At 41.0% G+C, this 23,327-nt stretch overlaps 1 protein-coding gene across 4 annotated transcripts in view; it reads left to right on the top strand.

The window, feature by feature from the left end:
• Positions 1–23,327, top strand: part of LOC139753851 (uncharacterized) — a 153,085-nt gene that overhangs the window by 102,019 nt on the left and 27,739 nt on the right. For 3 of the 4 annotated variants that reach the window (XM_071670786.1, XM_071670787.1, XM_071670789.1), the window contains 2 exons: positions 6,531–6,712; positions 14,251–14,394. In XM_071670786.1, coding sequence (XP_071526887.1) covers positions 6,531–6,712; positions 14,251–14,394 — 326 coding nt within the window. The remainder of the gene's footprint in view (positions 1–6,530; positions 6,713–14,250; positions 14,395–23,327) is intronic. The other variant, XM_071670788.1, reaches the window with a different exon arrangement.

Below are 23,327 nucleotides of genomic sequence, written 5' to 3'. Positions count from 1 at the left end.
GGCATTAAAGGCAAAGAAACGGCACCGGAGTTCACTAGTTATGGAGACTCTATTGCTGTGGCCACCCTCTTGAAGGAGTTCCTGAAGGGCATAGGTGTCACAGAGATAGTTAGATTACTTAGGCTGCTCATTGTTTTAATGGCCTGAGCATTGGTAGAATATATGTAGAAACTTCAAAAGCTGATACAGTTTAGGAGAATGTGTGAAAGGAGAAAGATGATGATATGTTATCAAAAGTAAGGTAATGAGGTGCAGCAGAGGGATGCGACAGGATGGTAGGAGTTTGAATGGAGAGGACTAGAGTAAAGTGAAGTGCTTTAGATATCTGGGAGTTGATGTAATAGTAGATTGAACCATGGTTGCTGATGTAAATTATAAGGTGGGGGAAGGGACTGAGGTTCAGGGTGCATTAAGAATTATGTTCAGGGGATGATCACTGTCTGTTAGGTTGTAAATAGGTTTGTTGAAAGGTTTGAGGGTAAAATAGTTCCAACGATGTTGAATGGTTGAGTTTTGGGTCTACAGCATACTCATTACCTACGTACACCTATGAGCTTTGTGATTAAAACCTTAAGGAACTCTCCTGCTGCAGTCTCTAACAACATATCAAACTTTCACATTAATCTCTTTGCCCCACATACAGTCCAAGCATTTACAGGTGTCTTCATCCATTCTTGGCTACTCAGTGAAATTCCTTACATCTGGAAACTTTTCAACATAATACCAATCCTAAATCCCTCGAAGCTGCCCACCTGGCCTGCCACCTGTTGCCCAGTATCACTTATATCCTTAATATCCAAACTCCATGAAAAGCTGATACACAACACAATCTGGCAGATAATCCCACTTTCACTTACACAACATGACCAGACCCATCCATTCCAACACCACACTGACCTCACGCATCATATCTTAGATGGCTTCAACCAACCATAGCCCACCTCCTGCACAGCGCTAGTGGCTATAGACATCAGCAGAAGTATTCAACACTGTCCTCCAGCATATCCTTACTTGAAAGATGTTTGACATCACCTAACAGTGACAAAAAGTTGTTTACCAATTTCATAGCTGGCCACTGGCCACCATAGCAGAGTCACTCACAATGGCTTTGCCTTTAAAACATGTAAACTCAGTAGTGAAGTTCCCCAGGGAGCAGTTCTTTCTCTAACATTTTGATTTATGTAGTACATCTTTGCTTCAGTGTGCATGAAAGATCCATTCAGGGAAAAATGTGTTCGGTGAATGCATGCATGTGGTTTCGGTGCATTACACATGGCAGACAGAAACATGCACATGTGTATATATGTATATGTCTTTGTACGTATATGTATGTATATGTTGATATGTATGTATATGTGTATATGTTGATATGTATGTGTATGGGCATTTATGTACATATATGTGTATATGAGTTGATGGGCCATTCTTTGTCTGTTTCCAGGTGCCACCTCACTGATGCTGGAAACAGCGATCAAGTATAATATTTATACATATACATATCAACATATACCCGTATACATAAATATACATACACAGACATATACAAATATATACATATGCTTGCTTGCCTTCATCCATTCTTGGCAGTACCCTGACCCACAGGAAACAGCATCGCTACCCCCTGCTTGCTTCGGCAAGGTAGCACCTGGAAAACACTAAAAAGGCCACATTTGTTCACACTTGGTCTTTGTCTGTCATGTGTGATGCACCAAAACCACGGCACCCTATCCACATTCAGGCCTCACAGACCGTTCTATGGTTTACCCCAGACGTTTCACATGCTCTGGTTCAGTCCATTGACAGCTTGTCGACCCTGGTATACCACATCGTTACAATTCACTCTATTCCTTGCATGCCTCTCACCCTCCTGTATGTTCAGGCCCCGATCACTCAAAGGATTCACTCCATCCTTCAACCTCCAGTTTAGTCTCCTGCTTCTCCTTGCTCCCTCCACCACTGACACATATATCCTCTTTGTCAATCTTTCCTCACTCATTCTCTCCATATGTCCAAACCATTTCAACACAATCTCTTCTGCTCTTTCAAGCACACTCTTATTTCCACACATATCTCTTACCTCTTTCATTACTTACTTGATCAAACCACCTCACACTACATATTGCCCTCAAACATCTCATTTCCAACCATCCACCCTCCTCCGTACAACCCTATCTATAGCCCATGCCTTGCAACCATACAATATTGTTGGAAATACTATTCCTATGTGAGAAATACTTAGAAAAGCAAATGGATTTGTATGTAGCATTTATGGATCTGGAGAAGGCATATGATAGGGTTGATAGAGATGCTCTGTGGAAGGTATTAAGAATATATGATGTGGGAGGCAAGTTGTTAGAAGCAGTGAAAAGTTTTTATCGAGGATGTAAGGCATGTGTACATGTAGGAAGAGAGGAAAGTGAATGGTTCTCAGTGAATGTAGGTTTGCAGCAGGGGTGTGTGATGTCTCCATGGTTGTTTAATTTGTTTATGGATGGGGTTGTTAGGGAGGTGAATGCAAGAGTTTTGGAAAGAGGGGCAAGTATGCAGTCTGTTGTGGATGAGAGAGCTTGGGAGGTGAGTCAGTTGTATTTCACTGATGATACAGCGCTGGTGGCTGATTCATGTGAGAAACTGCAGAAGCTGGTGACTGAGTTTGGTAAAGTGTGTGAAAGAAGAAAGTTGAGAGTAAATGTGAATAAGAGTAAGGTTATTAGGTACAGTAGGGTTGAGGGTCAAGTCAATTGGGAGGTAAGTTTGAATGGAGAAAAACTGGAGGAAGTGAAGTGTTTTAGATATCTGGGAGTGGATTTGGCAGCAGATGGAACCATGGAAGTGGAAGTGAGTCACAGGGTGGGGAAGGGGGCGAAAATTCTGGGAGCCTTGAAGAATGTGTGGAAGTCGAGAACATTATCTCGGAAAGCAAAAATGGGTATGTTTGAAGGAATAGTGGTTCCAACAATGTTGTATGGTTGCGAGGCATGGGCTATGGATAGAGTTATGCGCAGGAGGGTGGATGTGCTGGAAATGAGATGTTTGAGGACAATATGTGGTGTGAGATGGTTTGATTGAGTAAGTAATGATAGGGTAAGAGAGATGTGTGGTAATAAAAAGAGTGTGGTTTAGAGAGCAAAAGAGGGTGTTTTGAAATGGTTTGGTCTCATGGAGAGAATGAGTGAGGAAAGATTGACCAAGAGGATATATGTGTCGGAGGTGGAGGGAACGAGGAGAAGTGGGAGACCAAATTGGAGGTGGAAAGATGGAGTGAAAAAGATTTTGAGTGATCGTAGCCTGAACATGCAGGAGGGTGAAAGGCGTGCAAGGAATAGGGTGAATTGGAACGATGTGGTATACCGGGGTCAATGTGCTGTCAATGGATTGAACCAGGGCATGTGAAGTGTCTGGGGTAAACCATGGAAAGTTCTTTGGGGCCTGTATGTGGAAAGGGAGCTGTGGTTTCGGTTCATTATTACATGACAGCTAGAGACTGAGTGTGAACGAATGTGGCCTTTGTTGTCTTTTCCTAGCGCTACCTCGCACACATGAGGAGGGAGGGTGTTGTTATTCCATGTTTGGCGGGGTGGCGATGGGAATGAATAAAGGCAGACTATGAATTATGTACATGGGTATATATATGTATATGTCCATGTATACATTGTTTATATGTATACATTGAGATGCATAGGTATGTATATTTGCGTGTGTGGACGTGTATGTATATACATGTGTATGTGGGTGGGCTGGGCCATTCTTTCGTCTGTTTCCTTGTGCTACCTCGCTGACGCGGGTGACAGCGACAAAGCAAAATAAATAGATAAATATAATACTATTCCTTCAAACATAACCATTTTTGTTTTCCGAGATAACGTTCTCTCCTTCCTTCTTCATCACTCCCAGAACCTTTTCCCCCTTCCTCACCCTGTGACTCACTTCCACTTTCATGGTTCCATTCGCTACTAAGTCCACTCCCAGATATCTGAAACACTTCACTTCCTCCAATTTTTTTCCATTCAAACTTACATCCCAATTAACTTGTCCCTCAAATCTAGTGAACCTAATAACCTTGCTCTTATTCGCATTTACTCTCAACTTTCTCCATTCATACACTTTTCCAAATTCAAGTTACCAACTTCTGCAGTTTTTCACTTGAATCAGCCACCAGAGCTGAATCACTTTCCAGTCCCTCTCATCCCCAACAGACTGCATACTTGCCCCTCTCTCCAAAACTCTTGCATTTACCTCCTTAACCACTCCATCCATAAACAAACTAAAAAACCATGGTGACATCACACACCCCTGCCGCAGACTGACCTTCACTGGGCACCAATCACTCTCCTATCTTCCTACTCGTACACAGCCATACATCCTTGGTAAAAACTTTTCACTGCTTCTAGCAGCTTACCTCCCACACTATATACTCCTTGGACCTTCTACAAAGTATCTCTATCAATCCTATCGTGTTTCTTCTCCAGATCTAGAAATGCTACATATAAATCCATCTGTTTTTCTAAGTATTTCTCATACACATTCTTCAAAGCAAACATTTGATCCACACATCCTCTGCCACTTCTGAAACCACTCTTCTCCTCCCCAATCTTGTGCTCTGTATATGGCTTCACCCTCTCAGTCAGTACCCTCCCATATGATTCCCCAGGAATACTCAACAAACTTATGCCTCTGTAGTTTGAACACTCACCTTTATCCCCTTTGCCTTTGTACAATGGGACTCTGCATGCATTCTGCCAATCCTCAGGCATTTTACTACAGTCCATGCATACAAGGAATACCCTTACCAACCAGTCAACAACACAGTCACCCCCTTTCTTAATGAATTCTACTGCCATACCATCCAAACCCACCACCTTGTGGGATTTCATCTTCCACAAAGCTTTCACTACCTCTTCTCTCTTAACCAAATCATTCTCTCTTACCCTCTCACTTTGCACACCATCCTGACCAAAACACCCTATATCTGCCACTCTATCATCAAACACACTCTACAAACCTTCAAAATACTCACTCCACCTCCTTCTCACTTCATTACTACTTGTTTTCTTCTCCACCTTCCCACCTTCTGAGATGTTCCCATTTGTTCTCTTGTCTTACACGTATTATTTACCTTCTTCCAAATATCTTTTTATTCTCCCTAAAGTTTAATGATATCCTCTCACCCCAACTCTCATTTGCTCTCTTTTTCAACCCTTGCACCTTCCTCTTGACCCCCTGCCACTTTCTTTTATACATCTCCCAGTCATTTGCAATTCTTCCTTGTAAGTATCGTCCAAATGCCTCTCTCTTAACTTTCACTGACAACTTTACTTCTTCATCTTACCACTCACTGCCCTTTCTAATCTGCCCACCTCCCACATTTCTCATGCCACATGGATCTTTTACACCTGCCATCACTGCTTCCCTTAATACATCCCATTCCTCACCCACTCCCCTCACGTCACTTTCTCTCACCTTTTGCCATTCTACACTCAATCTCTCCTGGTACCTCCTCACACAAGTGTCCTTTCCAAGCACACTTACTTTCGCTTCTCTCTCCTCCCCAACATTCTCACTTTGTTTTCGAAAACCTCTACAAATCTTCACCTTTGCCTCCAAAATATAGTAATCAGACATCCCTCCAGCTGCCCCTCTCAGCACATTAACATCCAAAAGCTTCTCTTTTACATGCCTATCAATTAACACGTAATCCAATAATTCCCTTTGACCATCTTTCCTACTGAGATACGTATACTTACATACATCGCTCTTTTTAAACCAGGTATATCCAATCACCAGGGTTTTTTCATCACACACATCCATAAGCTCTTCACCATTTCTGTTCACAACACTAAATACCCCATGTACTCCAATTATACCCTCAACTGCCTCATTACTCACTTTTGCATTTAAATCACCCATCACTAATACCCAGTCTCTTGCACCAGAGCTGCTAACACACTCACTCAGCTGCTCCCAAAACACTTGCCTCTCATTTTCTTTCTTCTCATGAACAGGTGCATAAGCATCCATCTCTCTCCATCCACTTTCATTTTTACCCACATCAATCTAGAATTTACTTTCTTAGACTCTGTTCACATACTACCACAACTCCTGCTTCAGGAGTAGTGCTCGTCCTTCCTTATCTCTTATCCTCTCACCAACCCCTGACTTTACTCCTAAGACTTCCATACCATTCTTCTTTACCCTTGAGCTTCGTTTCACTCATAGCCAGAACATGCAGGTTTCTTTCCTCAAACATACTACTTATCTCTCCTATCCTCTCATCTTAGTTACATCCACACACATTCAGACACTCCAATCTGAGCCTTTGAGGAGGATGAGCACTCCCCACTTGACTCCATCTTCTGTTTCTTGCAGGATTTGCCTCATATGTCCAGATGTATCTCAGTGTACGTTGCATCTTATCACTACCATTGCTATCAGATATTGAGTGATTTGACCTTGGAATTAGGATTGATGTCATGAATTGTTTCATTACATACTTTTTCAGAGTGTAAAAAATAACACTATTTTTTTTTCAGATGAGGACTCTGCTTTTGTTACTCACAAGAAATATTCTGAGAATCCATCTTTACAGTCGCTAATTCACAGCTATAATAGACTACAGCAGATGACCATAGAGGAATTGGAAAACAGACTTAAAGAAGCTATACCTTATCTAAAAAGGGTAGCTAAAGGGAAAGAACCAAGCAAGAGGCATCAGGCAAGTATGAAATGTTTTGAATGCTATTTCTATCCAGCACATATAACACTTGCTGTGAGTGTTTTTTCTTTCTTTGGTGTTTATATTGTATATATATATTTTTATTGTACATGTGCACTGAACTTTTATATAGATTAAATCATAATTATACAGGTATTTGAAGATCCTGTGTCATAATGTGATGGGGCCCACTAGTAGCTCATACACCTTTTCCTAATGTCAGTCTTTGTCTACATTGGCTAGGATATATTTTGTGTGATTCCTTGTGTTTTACCATCTGTTTGCTGGAGTATCAGTGCACTGTGTCTTCTCCTCATAATGAAAACTTTGTTGTGAATTATCTGGTATCTCTGCTTAGAAAAAGCAAGCGAAATTAGCAAAGAGTACTTTAGAAAATAGGATAGAAATGTTTTATTATGTTTACCGAGGCACTGGCGAGATATACCAATTACATAAAACAAGCTGTGTAAATGGGATACAACCTTGAGAAGCTCTAAGCTTTTCCTTAAACTTCATGGGGTCATGTAAGGCTACACAGATCATGTGATGTGACAAAGGGCAAGGCACAAGGATAGAAGTGCATCATCCCTACCCTCCTGCCTACAAGTTCATTTTATTCTGACTAGCTACAGTCTTCACCCAAACAAGTTAATGATGAAACCCAGCCATATATGTGTTTTGTTTGTTTCTGGGCAAAACTTGGCTCATCAACTGAAATTCTACCCTTATAGCCTCCACACCATCATCTACAAGCCTGTAGAACAGGGTGAGCATTTTGATTATCTTACCCCTGATAGATTCTACGTCTACTACACAGCCAGATGATATGTTTTGATATGCAAGTGTAATTTTCTCTGTTCTGTTCAGTTTATAAGAAAATTTTTTGAAAATTGAGCTGGAAATTGAGTAAGAGTCAATATTTACCTATGCTGAAGGTAACTCAGTTTTCCCATTATAAGTTCAAAAGTAAATGATTTCAAAAGTTACCAAGATATTCCTTTGGGCTGCAAAATATTAATTTGTGGTAAATTTTGCTTAGGACTCCAACAGTGTCAGGTGCACTGTCCTGTACATGATCTTTGAATTCCAGTTCTTTACCACTAACAATTAATCCATTAGGATGTGAATGCATTACTTTTTATTTGACATTACCATCTCCTAACACTCCTGATCTCTCTGGAGTGCTGATGGTGCTGCTCCATTCTCTTGCCTCATTCACTGTCTCAATTTTTTGTCTTCTGACTGCATTCTTTCTTTTCTCCCTCTCTTCCTTTGTTTTATCACATTTGATGAGTATCCCACTGAATTCCACCTTGCCCTTAAGTTTCTTAGCTTTGTTAGGTACCATAACCTCCTGGCTGTGTGACTCCAAGTCAAATGTAATCACAACTGTATGCCCCTTTATGTCTTGGATTTAAACACCAATTCTTTTCCTTTTATCACCATAGCTTCCAGTAATCTTTTAGTAAGCATTTCTTCTTTCCCATTTCTTCCTTATCTGGTGTATGATTTTCTTTTAAACCAAAAATGATCAGTGATATATATTGTGCTTTTCTAATCTTTCTAATTTTGGTGCCATCCACTTTCCAGCTAGATCCTTCTGCGTAAAATTGTCAACCTATGTGTCTCTGACTTTCTCTAAAATTTGTTTTTGTTAAAAGCACTTATTTTGAGTACTCTGTACCTTTCTAACCCTTTCAGCAACTAGGCCATAATCTTCCCTGATACATCTTGTTTCTAAAAGTGTGTATTATTCCTTCAAAACTTTCACTTAATCTTTTGTGTACCATTGTTTGTATGGCTATGGGCCTATGCTTCTCCATCAATCTTTTGTGTACCATTGTTTGTATGGCTATGGGCCTATGCTTCTCCATCAGTCTTCAAGCAGCCGATATTAATCCTTCTAAGCTTTCTTGCATTCTACGAACAGTAAGATTCTTTTTTGCGTTTTAGTCTATTCCTTTTGCACATCACTGTCTGCTGTTGTCATTAGATTCTGTAGTGTTTTAGTCCTTTCCTTCAACTGAACAGCTGCTGACATTTCTCCTTTTTGCACCTACCTGTCACTACTGGCAATAGATTCTTTATGCATTTAAATCCTTTCCTTTCACTGAACAGCCCATAGGACATCAAGAAAAGACCTATCAGATCTTATTTGCTTTCTAATGAATTCACCTTCTTTCCTATCCCCAACTAAATTGAATTTTGCTCATACCCATTGACTATGTCACTCAAATCCTTAAGTTCCTCTCTCATCTCATGCCACCCTTCATGATCCTTTAAATGATTCCTGTTTATTTACCTTCAGCTCCAGTTGTGATTCTTTCTGGTCTTGCTTCTCAACAGTGTCGCATAACATCTCCAAGTAATTGTTATCAGATTGTTCCTTTTTCATCTCATCTTTTAATCTCTCCCTGATTCCATTATTTGAATCCATACCGGACTTTCTTGAATCAGGCAGTGCTAGAGGTCATAGATTGACCTCACCCAAAGTAATACTTTTAACAGTATTGAAGCTTACTCTCACAAAATAGCCTCATTCATGAAAAGAATTTAGATCTTTAACTAACAGTGAGTGTTGCCTTTTGCTTAACTTTTACTCCCTCTTGGCAAGTCAGTGCTTCCTATTTATTAGTAACTTAGCTACACATGATCACTTCCCCAGTGTTAACTATCCATCAGAATTGGATTTCCTTAAAAAATAGGCCATTGCTTGTACATGATAAGCTTCATAAGCTGGAAAAAAAAGAGTACTGCCTGGAGCTCCTCTTTGGTGAGTGGGGTACATAACCAAAGCATCGTGTCTATTTAGAGCCCTGGTTTGGCCTTTCTCATGTTAAGAAGAAAGTTAGTAATGCTATTGCCTTTTATAAGCATGCTCTTCATTATATTCCCTGTTTGGGATAAACTTCCCTGATCTTTCTTACTGAGGACCAGTGGCTTCATCACAACCAAGGTAGGGTCTTTCAAAAATCTTAGACCTTTGATATTAGAATAATTTCCTGGCATTTTGTCTCTTCTGCATCTTATGAAAAATCAGTGTCCTTTTAGCTTTGAACTCTGGGAGAAGAGTTGATTAATTATATGCTATGTCTAGACACAAGAGCCTCCTCTTAGATGACCATCTCTTCTATTTATTTTTTATTTATTTTGCTTTGTCGTTGTCTCCCTCATTTGCGAGGTAGCGCAAGGAAACAGAAGAAAGAAATGGCCCAACCCACCCCCATACACATGTATATACACACACATCCACACACGCAAATATACATACCTATACATCTCAATGTACACATATATATACACACACAGACACATACATATATACCCATGCACACAATTCACGCTGTCTGCCTTTATTCATTCCCATCGCCACCTCGCCACACATGGAATACCATCCCCCTCCCCCCTCATGTGTGCGAGGTAGCGCTAGGAAAAGATAACAAAGGCCCCATTCGTTCACACTCAGTCTCCAGCTGTCATGCAACAATGCCCGAAACCACAGCTCCCTTTCCACATCCAGGCCCCACACAACTTTCCATGGTTTACCCCAGATGCTTCACATGCCCTGATTCAATCCACTGACAGCACGTCAACCCCGGTATACCACATCGATCCAATTCACTCTATTCCTTGCCCGCCTTTCACCCTCCTGCATGTTCAGGCCCCGATCACTCAAAATCTTTTTCACTCCATCTTTCCACCTCCAATTTGGTCTCCCACTTCTCCTCGTTCCCTCCACCTCCGACGCATATATCCTCTTGGTCAATCTTTCCTCACTCATTCTCTCCATTTGCCCAAACCATTTCAAAACACCCTCTTCTGCTCTCTCAACCACGCTCTTTTTATTTCCACACATCTCTGTTACCCTTACATTACTTACTCGATCAAACCACCTCACACCACACATTGTCCTCAAACATCTCATTTCCAGCACATCCACCCTCCTGTGCACAACTCCATCCATAGCCCATGCCTCGCAACCATACAACATTGTTGGAACCACTATTCCTTCAAACATAGCCATTTTTGCTTTCCGAGATAATGTTCTCGACTTCCACACATTCTTCAAGGCTCCCAGGATTTTCGTCCCCTCCCCCACCCTATGATTCACTTCCGCTTCCATGGTTCCATCCGCTGCCAGATCCACTCCCAGATATCTCTTCTATGTTAGAATATATGCAAACCAAAGAGTTTTGGTCAAAAATGAAACGTTAAATTTTGTAGTAAGGATGTTATTACCACCTTTGGGAGACTTCATTTAATATCTTTGTTGTAAGATATGAAAATTAGATACTAAGCTGAGAAATAAATCAACAACAGAAACTGAATGTGTGCAGCTTGAAATTGACATACAGAAAAATTGATGGAATGGTACTACAGGTGGCAAAGCTGTACATACCAATAGTAAAAATGAGAAGGCAAACAGTAAATGAGGAACAGTAATTCAGGAGAAAGACATAGGTGTAATAATCTTTGATGACCCTAAAGCCAAGTAAGCAGTGCATAGATGTAATAAAAATAACGAACAAAATTCTTGGATTCATAGGTAGGTTTTTTATTTAAGTCTAAGGAAATTATCTTCACCATTTACAATTCATTAGTGTGTTCCCACCTTAAATGTGTTCCCTTTTGTTCACATTATATGAAAAAAAGATATAGACAGAATGGAGAGAGTATAGCATCAAGCTACCAACATGATTCCTTGGCTGAGAAACAAATCCATTGAAAGCTGGCTTAATGACTAAGATTTATTTAGCTTAGAAAATATAAGGTCAAGAGACAGTTTAATATTGGTATTTTAGAATTATCAAAGGCTTTGAAAATCTCAATATAACAAGCTACTTAAGGCAAGACTTATCTGATTTTGCTCATAGTAATGGATACAAACTCATGGGCAAGCTATATGATTTCACTCATAGTGATGGCTACAAACTCATAGGCAAACTATATGATTTCACTCAAAGTAATGGATACAAACTCATGGGCAAACAGTATACTATGATTGAGGTGAAGTACGTTTTCTTAAGCAGGATTGTTAACACAAGGAATAATTTGCCATTAGTAATAGTTTAAAGCAGCACCATGGATATGTTTAAGAACAGACTTGTTGAGTATTTAGCTAGAAGTCCACAGCTGACATTATTTGTGTCTCCAAAATTGCATGAAAAATTCACAGATATTTTTCTTTGAATCTCTGCTCTTACCACACTAATCTATGAGTTTGTGATCCTTTTGACTATCACAAACAGTCCTGAAAAGATTCAGTGATTTGTTGTTGTTTGAATTTCTTTGTATTCATCAAGAGACATCAAGCATCATGCCTTATGTCCATTTAACCTCATGGAGACCTTTTGGACCTCACCGAAGGTTATCGAGGGGACCATACATTTGTGTAGAGTGGTACCGTAAAAACTTTTATGGTGGGAAATATCCCTATGTGGATCAAGGAACTTTTTTTTTGCTCATCCTTGACTTTATGCTATATCATGATGTGCAGAGGGTGGCCTTACTTAGAGACCTTTCTTTGAAGGAAATCAAGAAAAGTGGTCTTTTTCATTCATCCACCAACTTTATCTGAAAGTACCTTAGTTTAGATATTACGATCTACCCTGTATGGCACTGGGGATTCATGCTTCAGGAGAGAAAGATTCCAGTTTTTGTATCTGGAAATTTTTTCTTTAATCCCTCCTTCTTCACATGGGTTTGCTTTCTTGTTCATGAGACAGATAACAGGAGAGAAATGTTGATTTTGAAATTGAAAACCTTTTTCTCTCTAAAGTGGTGTCCTGCAGACATTCTTACCTGCCTTGCTTTCCCGTCTCTTTTTAATCAACCTTTCTCAGTCCCAACTGTGATCACTTCTGGTTGACACCTTCAAGCTGGGAATTTTGAGCTCCTAATACCTGGGACTCGATAGGCGATTGGCTGAAGGTGGGCCAGAAAGGAGTGAGATGCTGCTACCATGGATGAGTGGCTAGTGAAGGGTTAGGGAAGCCAGTGTCACTTCATCAGAAATGCTGTGAGATAGAAGGGTGTTTCCCTGATTTTCCAGAGATATCATAGAGAATTTCTCCTCAAAACCTACATTTTTTGCTTGGTTATTTTGTAGTGGAAAGTAGTAAAAGGTAAAGAACAGTGAATGTAGGTTTGCGGCAGGGGTGTGTGATGTCTCCATGGTTGTTTAATTTGTTTATGGATGGGGTTGTTAGGGAGGTGAATGCAAGAGTTTTGGAAAGAGGGGCAAGTATGAAGTCTGTTGGGGATGAGAGAGCTTGGGAAGTGAGTCAGTTGTTGTTCGCTGATGATACAGCGCTGGTGGCTGATTCATGTGAGAAACTGCAGAAGCTGGTGACTGAGTTTGGTAAAGTGTGTGAAAGAAGAAAGTTAAGAGTAAATGTGAATAAGAGCAAGGTTATTAGGTACAGTAGGGCTGAGGGTCAAGTCAGTTGGGAGGTGAGTTTGAATGGAGAAAAACTGGAGGAAGTGAAGTGTTTTAGATATCTGGGAGTGGATCTGGCAGCGGATGGAACCATGGAAGCGGAAGTGGATCATAGGGTGGGGGAGGGGGCGAAAATTCTGGGAGCCTTGAAGAATGTGTGGAAGTCGAGAACATTATCTCGGAAAGCAAAAATGGGTATGTTTGAAGGAATAGTGGTTCCAACAATGTTGTATGGTTGCGAGGCGTGGGCTATGGATAGAGTTGTGCGCAGGAGGATGGATGTGCTGGAAATGAGATGTTTGAGGACAATGTGTGGTGTGAGGTGGTTTGATCGAGTAAGTAACGTAAGGGTAAGAGAGATGTGTGGAAATAAAAAGAGTGTGGTTGAGAGAGCAGAAGAGGGTGTTTTGAAATGGTTTGGGCACATGGAGAGAATGAGTGAGGAAAGATTGACCAAGAGGATATATGTGTCGGAGGTGGAGGGAACGAGGAGAAGAGGGAGACCACATTGGAGGTGGAAAGATGGAGTGAAAAAGATTTTGTGTGATCGGGGCCTGAACATGCAGGAGGGTGAAAGGAGGGCAAGGAATAGAGTGAATTGGAGCGATGTGGTATACCGGGGTTGACGTGCTGTCAGTGGATTGAATCAAGGCATGTGAAGCGTCTGGGGTAAACCATAGATAGCTGTGTAGGTATGTATATTTGCGTGTGTGGACATATGTATATACATGTGTATGGGGGTGGGTTGGGCCATTTCTTTCGTCTGTTTCCTTGCGCTACCTCGCAAACGCGGGAGACAGCGACAAAGCAAAAAAAAAAAAAAAAAAACAGTAAGGTAAAAGTAGATGCTGTGAGATACATTGACTAGGTATTGCCTCAAAATTAATGTAAGCAAAGAAAGATATTGTGTCATGTAGAGAAAGGGCTGTTCCATTACAAATTGTATTGTAGTGTATGCATGGATGATTTAAGACCAGTAGGTCTAACCTGAGTTTTTCTTATAATTCAGTTGACACATCCAGAGTTCCTTCCTCTCCATTCCCATATTTATCTTTAGTAATTCCAAAGATATTCACATTAACATGAGTGTCTTCATTAGATCTTCAAGAGAGGGGGAAGAGAAATACAGCAGATGTCAGATGAACTGATATTTGGGCCCTATACTGAAGACCAGATCATCTATGTTGTAGATTTTCTATCAAAGAACTTCTCAACTGTTCAAGGCCTTGGTGATGAGTCTAAGGTAGGCATGCATAGTAATATTTTTGTTTGTGGATATTCATGACACTGAGAGAACTGCACTTTTGGCATGGCTGTGAAATATTGATTATTAACCCTGTCTGTTCCAATTATGTGTGGCAATGGGTGGAGTCAGAACTCCCTCCCACCCATGTGTTGGGACAGAGAGGCCTTGGTGTGGAGTTTGACACCGGGATGGTACAGGGTAGGGAGACGAGAAAGAAGCTGGCTGCCCACAGTGTTTGTGTAAACTAAACACTGGCCATGGTAAGATACGCTATAGTCACCTGTGAGTATTGATGGGGTGATGTTGGTGTATTATGAGGGAACAGAGATGGAGGGAGGATGGTAGGACTACACCTGTTGCCATTATGGCTTGTCACCAAACACCACATGGTGAACAACATCATCACTGCTGGTGTTGACACCCAGTCAATGGAAAATATAATTCTTATCCAAGCCTCCATTTTTCTGTAGCTTACAGATTGTGAGTAGTCTACTCGGCAACCACACTCTTGCTGCCAGTTGAAGGGGTACAAAAATGAAGCATGTTAGTACTCGATGATTGATGAATATCAAATACAGTTACCATGGGGGCCCATTAGCCATGGTTTAAGTAAACACCCTTAATGAGAAGACCACATAAACTCACACTCAGTCTCTAGCTGTGATATGTAATGCACCAAAACCAAAGCTCCCTATCCACATCCAGGCAACACAGACCTATCCATGGTTAACCCCAGATGTTTCACATGCCCTGATTCAGTCCATTGACAGCACGTCAACCCAAGTATACCACATCATTCCAATTCACTCTATTCCGTGCATGCTTTTTTTTTTTTTCCTAAAAAAGGAACGTAGAAGGGGACTAAGTGGGGATATTTCCTCAAAGACTCAGTCCTCTGTTCTTACCGTTACCTTGTTAATGCGGTAAATGGCGAATATATATGAAACAGGAAATGTTTCATACATATTTCAAATATATATATATATATATATATATATATATATATATATATATATATATATATGAATGTAGGTTTGCGGCAGGGGTGTGTGATGTCTCCATGGTTGTTTAATTTGTTTATGGATGGGGTTGTTAGGGAGGTAAATGCAAGAGTCCTGGAAAGAGGGGCAAGTATGAAGTCTGTTGGGGATGAGAGAGCTTGGGAAGTGAGTCAGTTGTTGTTCGCTGATGATACAGCGCTGGTGGCGGATTCATGTGAGAAACTGCAGAAGCTGGTGACGGAGTTTGGTAAAGTGTGTGGAAGAAGAAAGTTAAGAGTAAATGTGAATAAGAGCAAGGTTATTAGGTACAGTAGGGTTGAGGGTCAAGTCAATTGGGAGGTGAGTTTGAATGGAGAAAAACTGGAGGAAGTGAAGTGTTTTAGATATCTGGGAGTGGATCTGTCAGCGGATGGAACCATGGAAGCGGAAGTGGATCATAGGGTGGGGGAGGGGGCGAAAATTTTGGGAGCCTTGAAAAATGTGTGGAAGTCGAGAACATTATCCCGGAAAGCAAAAATGGGTATGTTTGAAGGAATAGTAGTTCCAACAATGTTGTATGGTTGCGAGGCGTGGGCTATGGATAGAGTTGTGCGCAGGAGGATGGATGTGCTGGAAATGAGATGTTTGAGGACAATGTGTAGTGTGAGGTGGTTTGATCGAGTAAGTAACGTAAGGGTAAGAGAGATGTGTGGAAATAAAAAGAGCGTGGTTGAGAGAGCAGAAGAGGGTGTTTTGAAATGGTTTGGGCACATGGAGAGAATGAGTGAGGAAAGATTGACCAAGAGGATATATGTGTCGGAGGTGGAGGGAACGAGGAGAAGAGGGAGACCAAATTGGAGGTGGAAAGATGGAGTGAAAAGGATTTTGTGTGATCGGGGCCTGAACATGCAGGAGGGTGAAAGGAGGGCAAGGAATAGAGTGAATTGGAGCGATGTGGTATACAGGGGTTGACGTGCTGTCAGTGGATTGAATCAAGGCATGTGAAGCGTCCGGGGTAAACCATGGAAAGCTGTGTAGGTATGTATATATGCATGTGTGGACGTGTGTATGTACATGTGTATGGGGGGGGTTGGGCAATTTCTTTCGTCTGTTTCCTTGCGCTACCTCGCAAACGCGGGAGACAGCGACAAAGTATAAAAGAAAAAAAAAATATATATATATATAAATATATATATATATATATATATATATATATATATATATATATATATCTTTCTTTCTTTTTCTTTCATACTATTCGCCATTTCCCGCATTAGCGAGGTAGCATTGAGAACAGAGGACTGGGCCCTTGAGGGAATATCCTCACCTGGGCCCCTTCTCTGTTCCCTCTTTTGGAAAATTAAAAAAAAAAGTGAGAGGGGAGGATTTCCAGCCCCCCGCTCCCTCCCCTTTTAGTCGCCTTCTACGACACGCAGGGAATACGTGGGAAGTATTCTTTCTCCCCTATCCCCAGGGATAATATATATATATATATATATATATATATATATATATATATATATATATATTTTTCTTTTTCTTCCAAACTATTCGCCATTTCCCGCATTAGCGAGGTAGCGTTAAGAACAGAGGACTGGGCCTTTGAGGGAATACCCTCACCTGGCCCAATTCTCTGTTCCTTCTTTTGGAAAATTAAAAAAAAACGAGAGGGGAGGATTTCCAGCCCCCCGCTCCCTCCCCTTTTAGTCGCCTTCTACGACACGCAGGGAATACGTGGGAAGTATTCTTTCTCCCCTATCCCCAGGGGATACTGTCTGCCCTTATTCATTCCCATTGCCACCCCGCCACACATGAAATGGCAACCCCCTACCCCCGCATGTGTGTGAGATAGCGCTAGGAAAAGACAATAAAGCCCACATTCGTTCACACTCAGTCTCTAGCCATCATGTATAATGCACCAAAACCACAGCTCCCTTTCCACATCTAGGCCCCACAAAACTTTCCATGGTTTACAAAAAACTTTCCATGGTTTACCCCAGAAGCTTCACATGCCCTGGTTCAATCCACTGACAGCACGTCGACCCTGGTATACCACATCGTTCCAATTCACTCTATTCATTGCACGCCTTTCACTCTCCTGCATGTTTAGGCCCCGATCGCTCAAAATCTTTTTCACTCCATCCTTCCATCTCCAATCTGGTCTCCCACTTCTCGTTCCCTCCATCTCTGACATATATCTCCTCTTTGTCAATCTTTCCTCACTCATTCTCTCCATGTGACCAAACCATTTCAAAACACCCTCTTCTGCTCTCTCAACCACACTCTTTTTATTACCACACATCTCTCTTACCCTTTCATTACTTACTCGATCCAAATTACTTCCAAAATAATGCAAAATTATCCTAAGCACATAATTCATGAATTTGAGATAATCAAAAAACATACAATGAAACATCTTACTATAAACAGACTCATGACTGAAAGACAACATGGATTTGTTCATGGTAAAAACATGCAAACACAACTACCAGGTCATTATAATAACATACCGTACATGAAACACTGAAGAATGGGAACTGTCATTGTTTTTTTGAGTTTGCAAAAGCATTTGATACATTAAAAACTATGGAGTGTTACCAAAGAGACTGATGAGGAAATGTAACAAAAATGAAATTGGATAAAAAAGAAAAAAAAATTCTAACCAACAGAAAGTTCAATGTGAATGAACATGAAAAGACATCTCATCTCAGGAAGATGATGGACTATCAAGGGTATTGCAAGAAATAGTATTAGTTGCGATACTTTTTGTAATCTTGATCTTAAGATGGAGATAAGAAATTAAGAGTACAGTCATGTACTATGCAGATGAAATAACAAGCAAAGCAATGGAGTTTGGATAATCAAGGAAAAGTGCAATGAAATTTGGATAGTATCAACAAAGGTAGATGAAAACTTTATAGAATCTGATAAAGAGAAATTTGAATAGATAAGTCATCAGGCAATTAGCACTATTTCTGTGCCTACATAATGGGGCAATTATCACTGTTTTAGTGCTTACACATAGAGACGCTACATGAAAAGAGGTAATAAAGTAAACATGTCATTAGGTATTTATCATATGTGACGAATTAAATATATTGACCTTACTGAGAAGATAGTGCTTTCAAGCCAAATAATGACAGGAATGACATATAGAACATTTACAACAACAGAAAAAATGATGAAAAGGTTTCATGTATATGAATTAAATGAATACTGCTGTATTGTATGGTCATTAGTAAAGGAGAGAGAATTAAACAAGACAATATAAGATTAAAAAAGCTGAAGTTTTAGTCTCAAACTTCATGGTACGAGATATATAATAATACATGCCTGGCAAAAATTGAAGGGATTAGGAACAATGTTTATATGCAGAAAGCAACCAGGCAAGGACAATACAGAATCATTAAGTATGTTTCCTGGAAACATACCAAAATGGCATAAGACACAGACACAAGATTGCACAACAAGAAGCTGAAACAATTATTCAATGCAATAATGATCCAAGGTGACTTTAAAATTTACATGGAGTGATTACAGAAAATTCAAAACAAGATTAGACTCGTGGCTAAAGATAATACCAGATGAACACACAATAAATATGCTAGAGGAGTAAATGCAGAAAAAAAAAGCATTATAAAACAGTTGACAAAAGTAATGGAAGAGGAGAAGCAGTTGAATATTCAAGTCACAAGTGCTATGCTGCCATGCCAAAATCTTGTTGTTGGAAGGTATATATATATATATATATATATATATATATATATATATATATTTTTTTTTTTTTTTGCTTTGTCGCTGTATCCTGCGTTTGCGAGGTAGCGCAAGGAAACAGACGAAAGAAATGGCCCAACCCACCCCCATACACATGTATATACATACGTCCACACACGCAAAATATACATACCTACACAGCTTTCCATGGTTTACCCCAGACGCTTCACATGCCCTGATTCAATCCACTGACAGCACGTCAACCCCGGTATACCACATCGCTCCAATTCACTCTATTCCTTGCCCTCCTTTCACCCTCCTGCATGTTCAGGCCCCGATTATGGGTGATTATTGGTGCATATGCACCTGGGCATGAGAAGAAAGATCATGAGAGGCAAGTGTTTTGGGAGCAGCTGAATGAGTGTGTTAGTGGTTTTGATGCACGAGACCGGGTTATAGTGATGGGTGATTTGAATGCAAAGGTGAATAATGTGGCAGTTGAGGGAATAATTGGTATACATGGGGTGTTCAGTGTTGTAAATGGAAATGGTGAAGAGCTTGTAGATTTATGTGCTGAAAAAGGACTGATGATTGGGAATACCTGGTTTAAAAAGCGAGATATACATAAGTATACTTATGTAAGTAGGAGAGATGGCCAGAGAGCGTTATTGGATTACGTGTTAATTGACAGGCGCGCGAAAGAGAGACTTTTGGATGTTAATGTGCTGAGAGGTGCAACTGGAGGGATGTCTGATCATTATCTTGTGGAGGCTAAGGTGAAGATTTGTATGGGTTTTCAGAAAAGAAGAGTGAATGTTGGGGTGAAGAGGGTAGTGAGAGTAAGTGAGCTTGGGAAGGAGACTTGTGTGAGGAAGTACCAGGAGAGACTGAGTACAGAATGGAAAAAGGTGAGAACAATGGAAGTAAGGGGAGTGGGGGAGGAATGGGATGTATTTAGGGAATCAGTGATGGATTGCGCAAAAGATATATATATATATATATATATATATATATATATATATATATATATTATTATTATTATTATTATTTTGCTTTGTCGCTGTCTCCCGCGTTTGCGAGGTAGCGCAAGGAAACAGACGAAAGAAATGGGCCAACCCACCCCCATACACATGTATATACATACACGTCCATTCACGCAAATATGCATACCCATACATCTCAATGTACACATATATATGCACACACAGACACATACATATATACACATGCACACAATTCACACTGTCTGCCTTTATTCATTCCCATCGCCACCTCGCCACACATGGAATAACATCCCCCTCCCCCCTCATGTGTGTGAGGTAGCGCTAGGAAAAGACAACAAAGGCCCCATTCGTTCACACTCGTCTCTATCTGTCATGCAATAATGCCCGAAACCACAGCTCCCTTTTCACATCCAGGCCCCACAGAACTTTCCATGGTTTACCCCAGACGCTTCACATGCCCTGATTCAATCCATTGACAGCTCATCAACCCCGGTATACCACATCGATCCAATTCAATCTATTCCTTGCCTGCCTTTCACCCTCCTGCATGTTCATGCCCCGATCACTCAAAATCTTTTTCACTCCATCTTTCCACCTCCAATTTGGTCCTCCTCGTTCCCTCTACTTCTGACACATATACTCTTGGTCAATCTTTCCTCACTCATTCTCTCCATGTGCCCAAACCATTTCAAAACACCCTCTTCTGCTCTCTCAACCACGCTCTTTTTATTTCCACACATCTCTCTTACCCTTACATTACTTACTCGATCAAACCACCTCACACCACATATTGTCCTCAAACATCTCATTTCCAGCACATCCACCCTCCTGCGCACAACTCTATCCATAGCCCACGCCTCACAACCATACAACATTGTTGGAACCACTATTCCTTCAAACATACCCATTTTTGCTTTCCGAGATAATGTTCTCGACTTCCACACATCCTTCAAGGCTCCCAGGATTTTCACCCCCTCCCCCACCCTATGATCCACTTCCGCTTCCATGGTTCCATCCGCTGCCAGATCCACTCCCAGATATCTAAAACACTTTACTTCCTCCAGTTTTTCTCCATTCAAACTTACCTCCCGATTGAATTGACCCTCAACCCTACTGTACCTAATAACCTTGCTCTTATTCACATTTACTCTTAACTTTCTTCTTTCACACACTTTACCAAACTCAGTCACCAGCTTCTGCAGTTTCTCACATGAATCAGCCACCAGCGCTGTATCATCAGCAAACAACAACTGACTCACTTCCCAAGCTCTCTCATCCCCAACAGACTTCATACTTGCCCCTCTTTCCAAAACTCTTGCATTCACCTCCCTAACAACCCCATCCATAAACAAATTAAACAACCATGGAGACATCACACACCCCTGCCGCAAACCTACATTCACTGAGAACCAATCACTTTCCTCTCTTCCTACATGTACACATGCCTTACATCCTCGATAAAAACTTTTCACTGCTTCTAACAACTTGCCTCCCACACCATATATTCTTAATACCTTCCACAGAGCATCTCTATCAACTCTATCATATGCCTTCTCCAGATCCATAAATGCTACATACAAATCCATTTGCTTTTCTAAGTATTTCTCACATACATTCTTCAAAGCAAACACCTGATCCACACATCCTCTACCACTTCTGAAACCACACTGCTCTTCCCCAATCTGATGCTCTGTACATGCCTTCACCCTCTCAATCAATACCCTCCCATATCTGGGAGTGGATCTGGCAGCGGATGGAACCATGGAAGCGGAAGTGGATCATAGGGTGGGGGAGGGGGTGAAAATCCTGGGAGCCTTGAAGGATGTGTGGAAGTCGAGAACATTATCTCGGAAAGCAAAAATGGGTATGTTTGAAGGAATAGTGGTTCCAACAATGTTGTATGGTTGTGAGGCGTGGGCTATGGATAGAGTTGTGCGCAGGAGGATGGATGTGCTGGAAATGAGATGTTTGAGGACAATGTGTGGTGTGAGGTGGTTTGATCGAGTGAGTAACGTAAGGGTAAGAGAGATGTGTGGAAATAAAAAGAGCGTGGTTGAGAGAGCAGAAGAGGGTGTTTTGAAGTGGTTTGGGCACATGGAGAGGATGAGTGAGGAAAGATTGACCAAGAGGATATATGTGTCAGAGGTGGAGGGAACGAGGAGAAGAGGGAGACCAAATTGGAGGTGGAAAGATGGAGTGAAAAAGATTTTGTGTGATCGGGGCCTGAACATGCAGGAGGGTGAAAGGAGGGCAAGGAATAGAGTGAATTGGAGCGATGTGGTATACAGGGGTTGACGTGCTGTCAGTGGATTGAAGCAAGGCATGTGAAGCGTCTGGGGTAAACCATGGAAAGCTGTGTAGGTATGTATATTTGCGTGTGTGGACGTATGTATATACATGTGTATGGGGGGGGGGGGATTGGGCCATTTCTTTCGTCTGTTTCCTTGCACTACCTCGCAAACGCGGGAGACAGCGACAAAGTATAATAAAAAAAAAAAAAAATATATATATATATATATATATATATTTTTTCATACTATTCGCTATTTCTCATGATAGCGAGGTAGTGTTAAGAACAGAGGACTGGGCCTTTGAGGGAATATCATCACCTGGCCCCCTTCTCTGTTCCTTCTTTTGGAAAATAAAAAAAAAAAAACGAGAGGGGAGGATTTCCAGCCCCCCTATATATTTCTTTCTTTTCTTTCATACTATTCGCCATTTCCCCCATTAGCGAGGTAGCGTTAAGAGCAGAGGATGAGGACTGGGCCTTTGAGGGAATATCCTCACCTGGTCGCCTTCTCTGTTTCTTCTTTTGGAGGAAAAAAAAAATCCTCAGGCACTTCACCATGAGGCATACATAAATTTAATATCCTCACCAACCAGTCAACAACACAGTCACCCCCTTTTTTTAATAAATTCCACTACTGTACCATCCAAACCCACCAATTTGCTGGCTTTCAACTTCTGCAAAGCTTTCACTACCTCTTCTCTGTTTGCCAAATCATTCTCCCTAACCCTCTCTTTTTGCCCACCACCTCGATCAAAACACCCTATATCTGCCACTCTATCATCTAACACATTCAACAAACCTTCAAAATACTCCCTCCATCTCCTTCTCACATCACCACTACTGCCCTGTTAGCCCCCTTCACCGATGTTCCTATTTGTTCTCTTGTCTTACACACTTTATTTACCTCTTCTAAAACATCATTTTATTCTCCCTAAAATTTAA

This window comes from Panulirus ornatus, chromosome 15 (assembly GCF_036320965.1).
Source record: "Panulirus ornatus isolate Po-2019 chromosome 15, ASM3632096v1, whole genome shotgun sequence".
Taxonomy (NCBI): domain Eukaryota; kingdom Metazoa; phylum Arthropoda; class Malacostraca; order Decapoda; family Palinuridae; genus Panulirus; species Panulirus ornatus.
The sequence above is the reverse complement of the archived record's forward strand: the minus strand, read 5'-3'. Positions and strand labels throughout refer to the sequence as shown.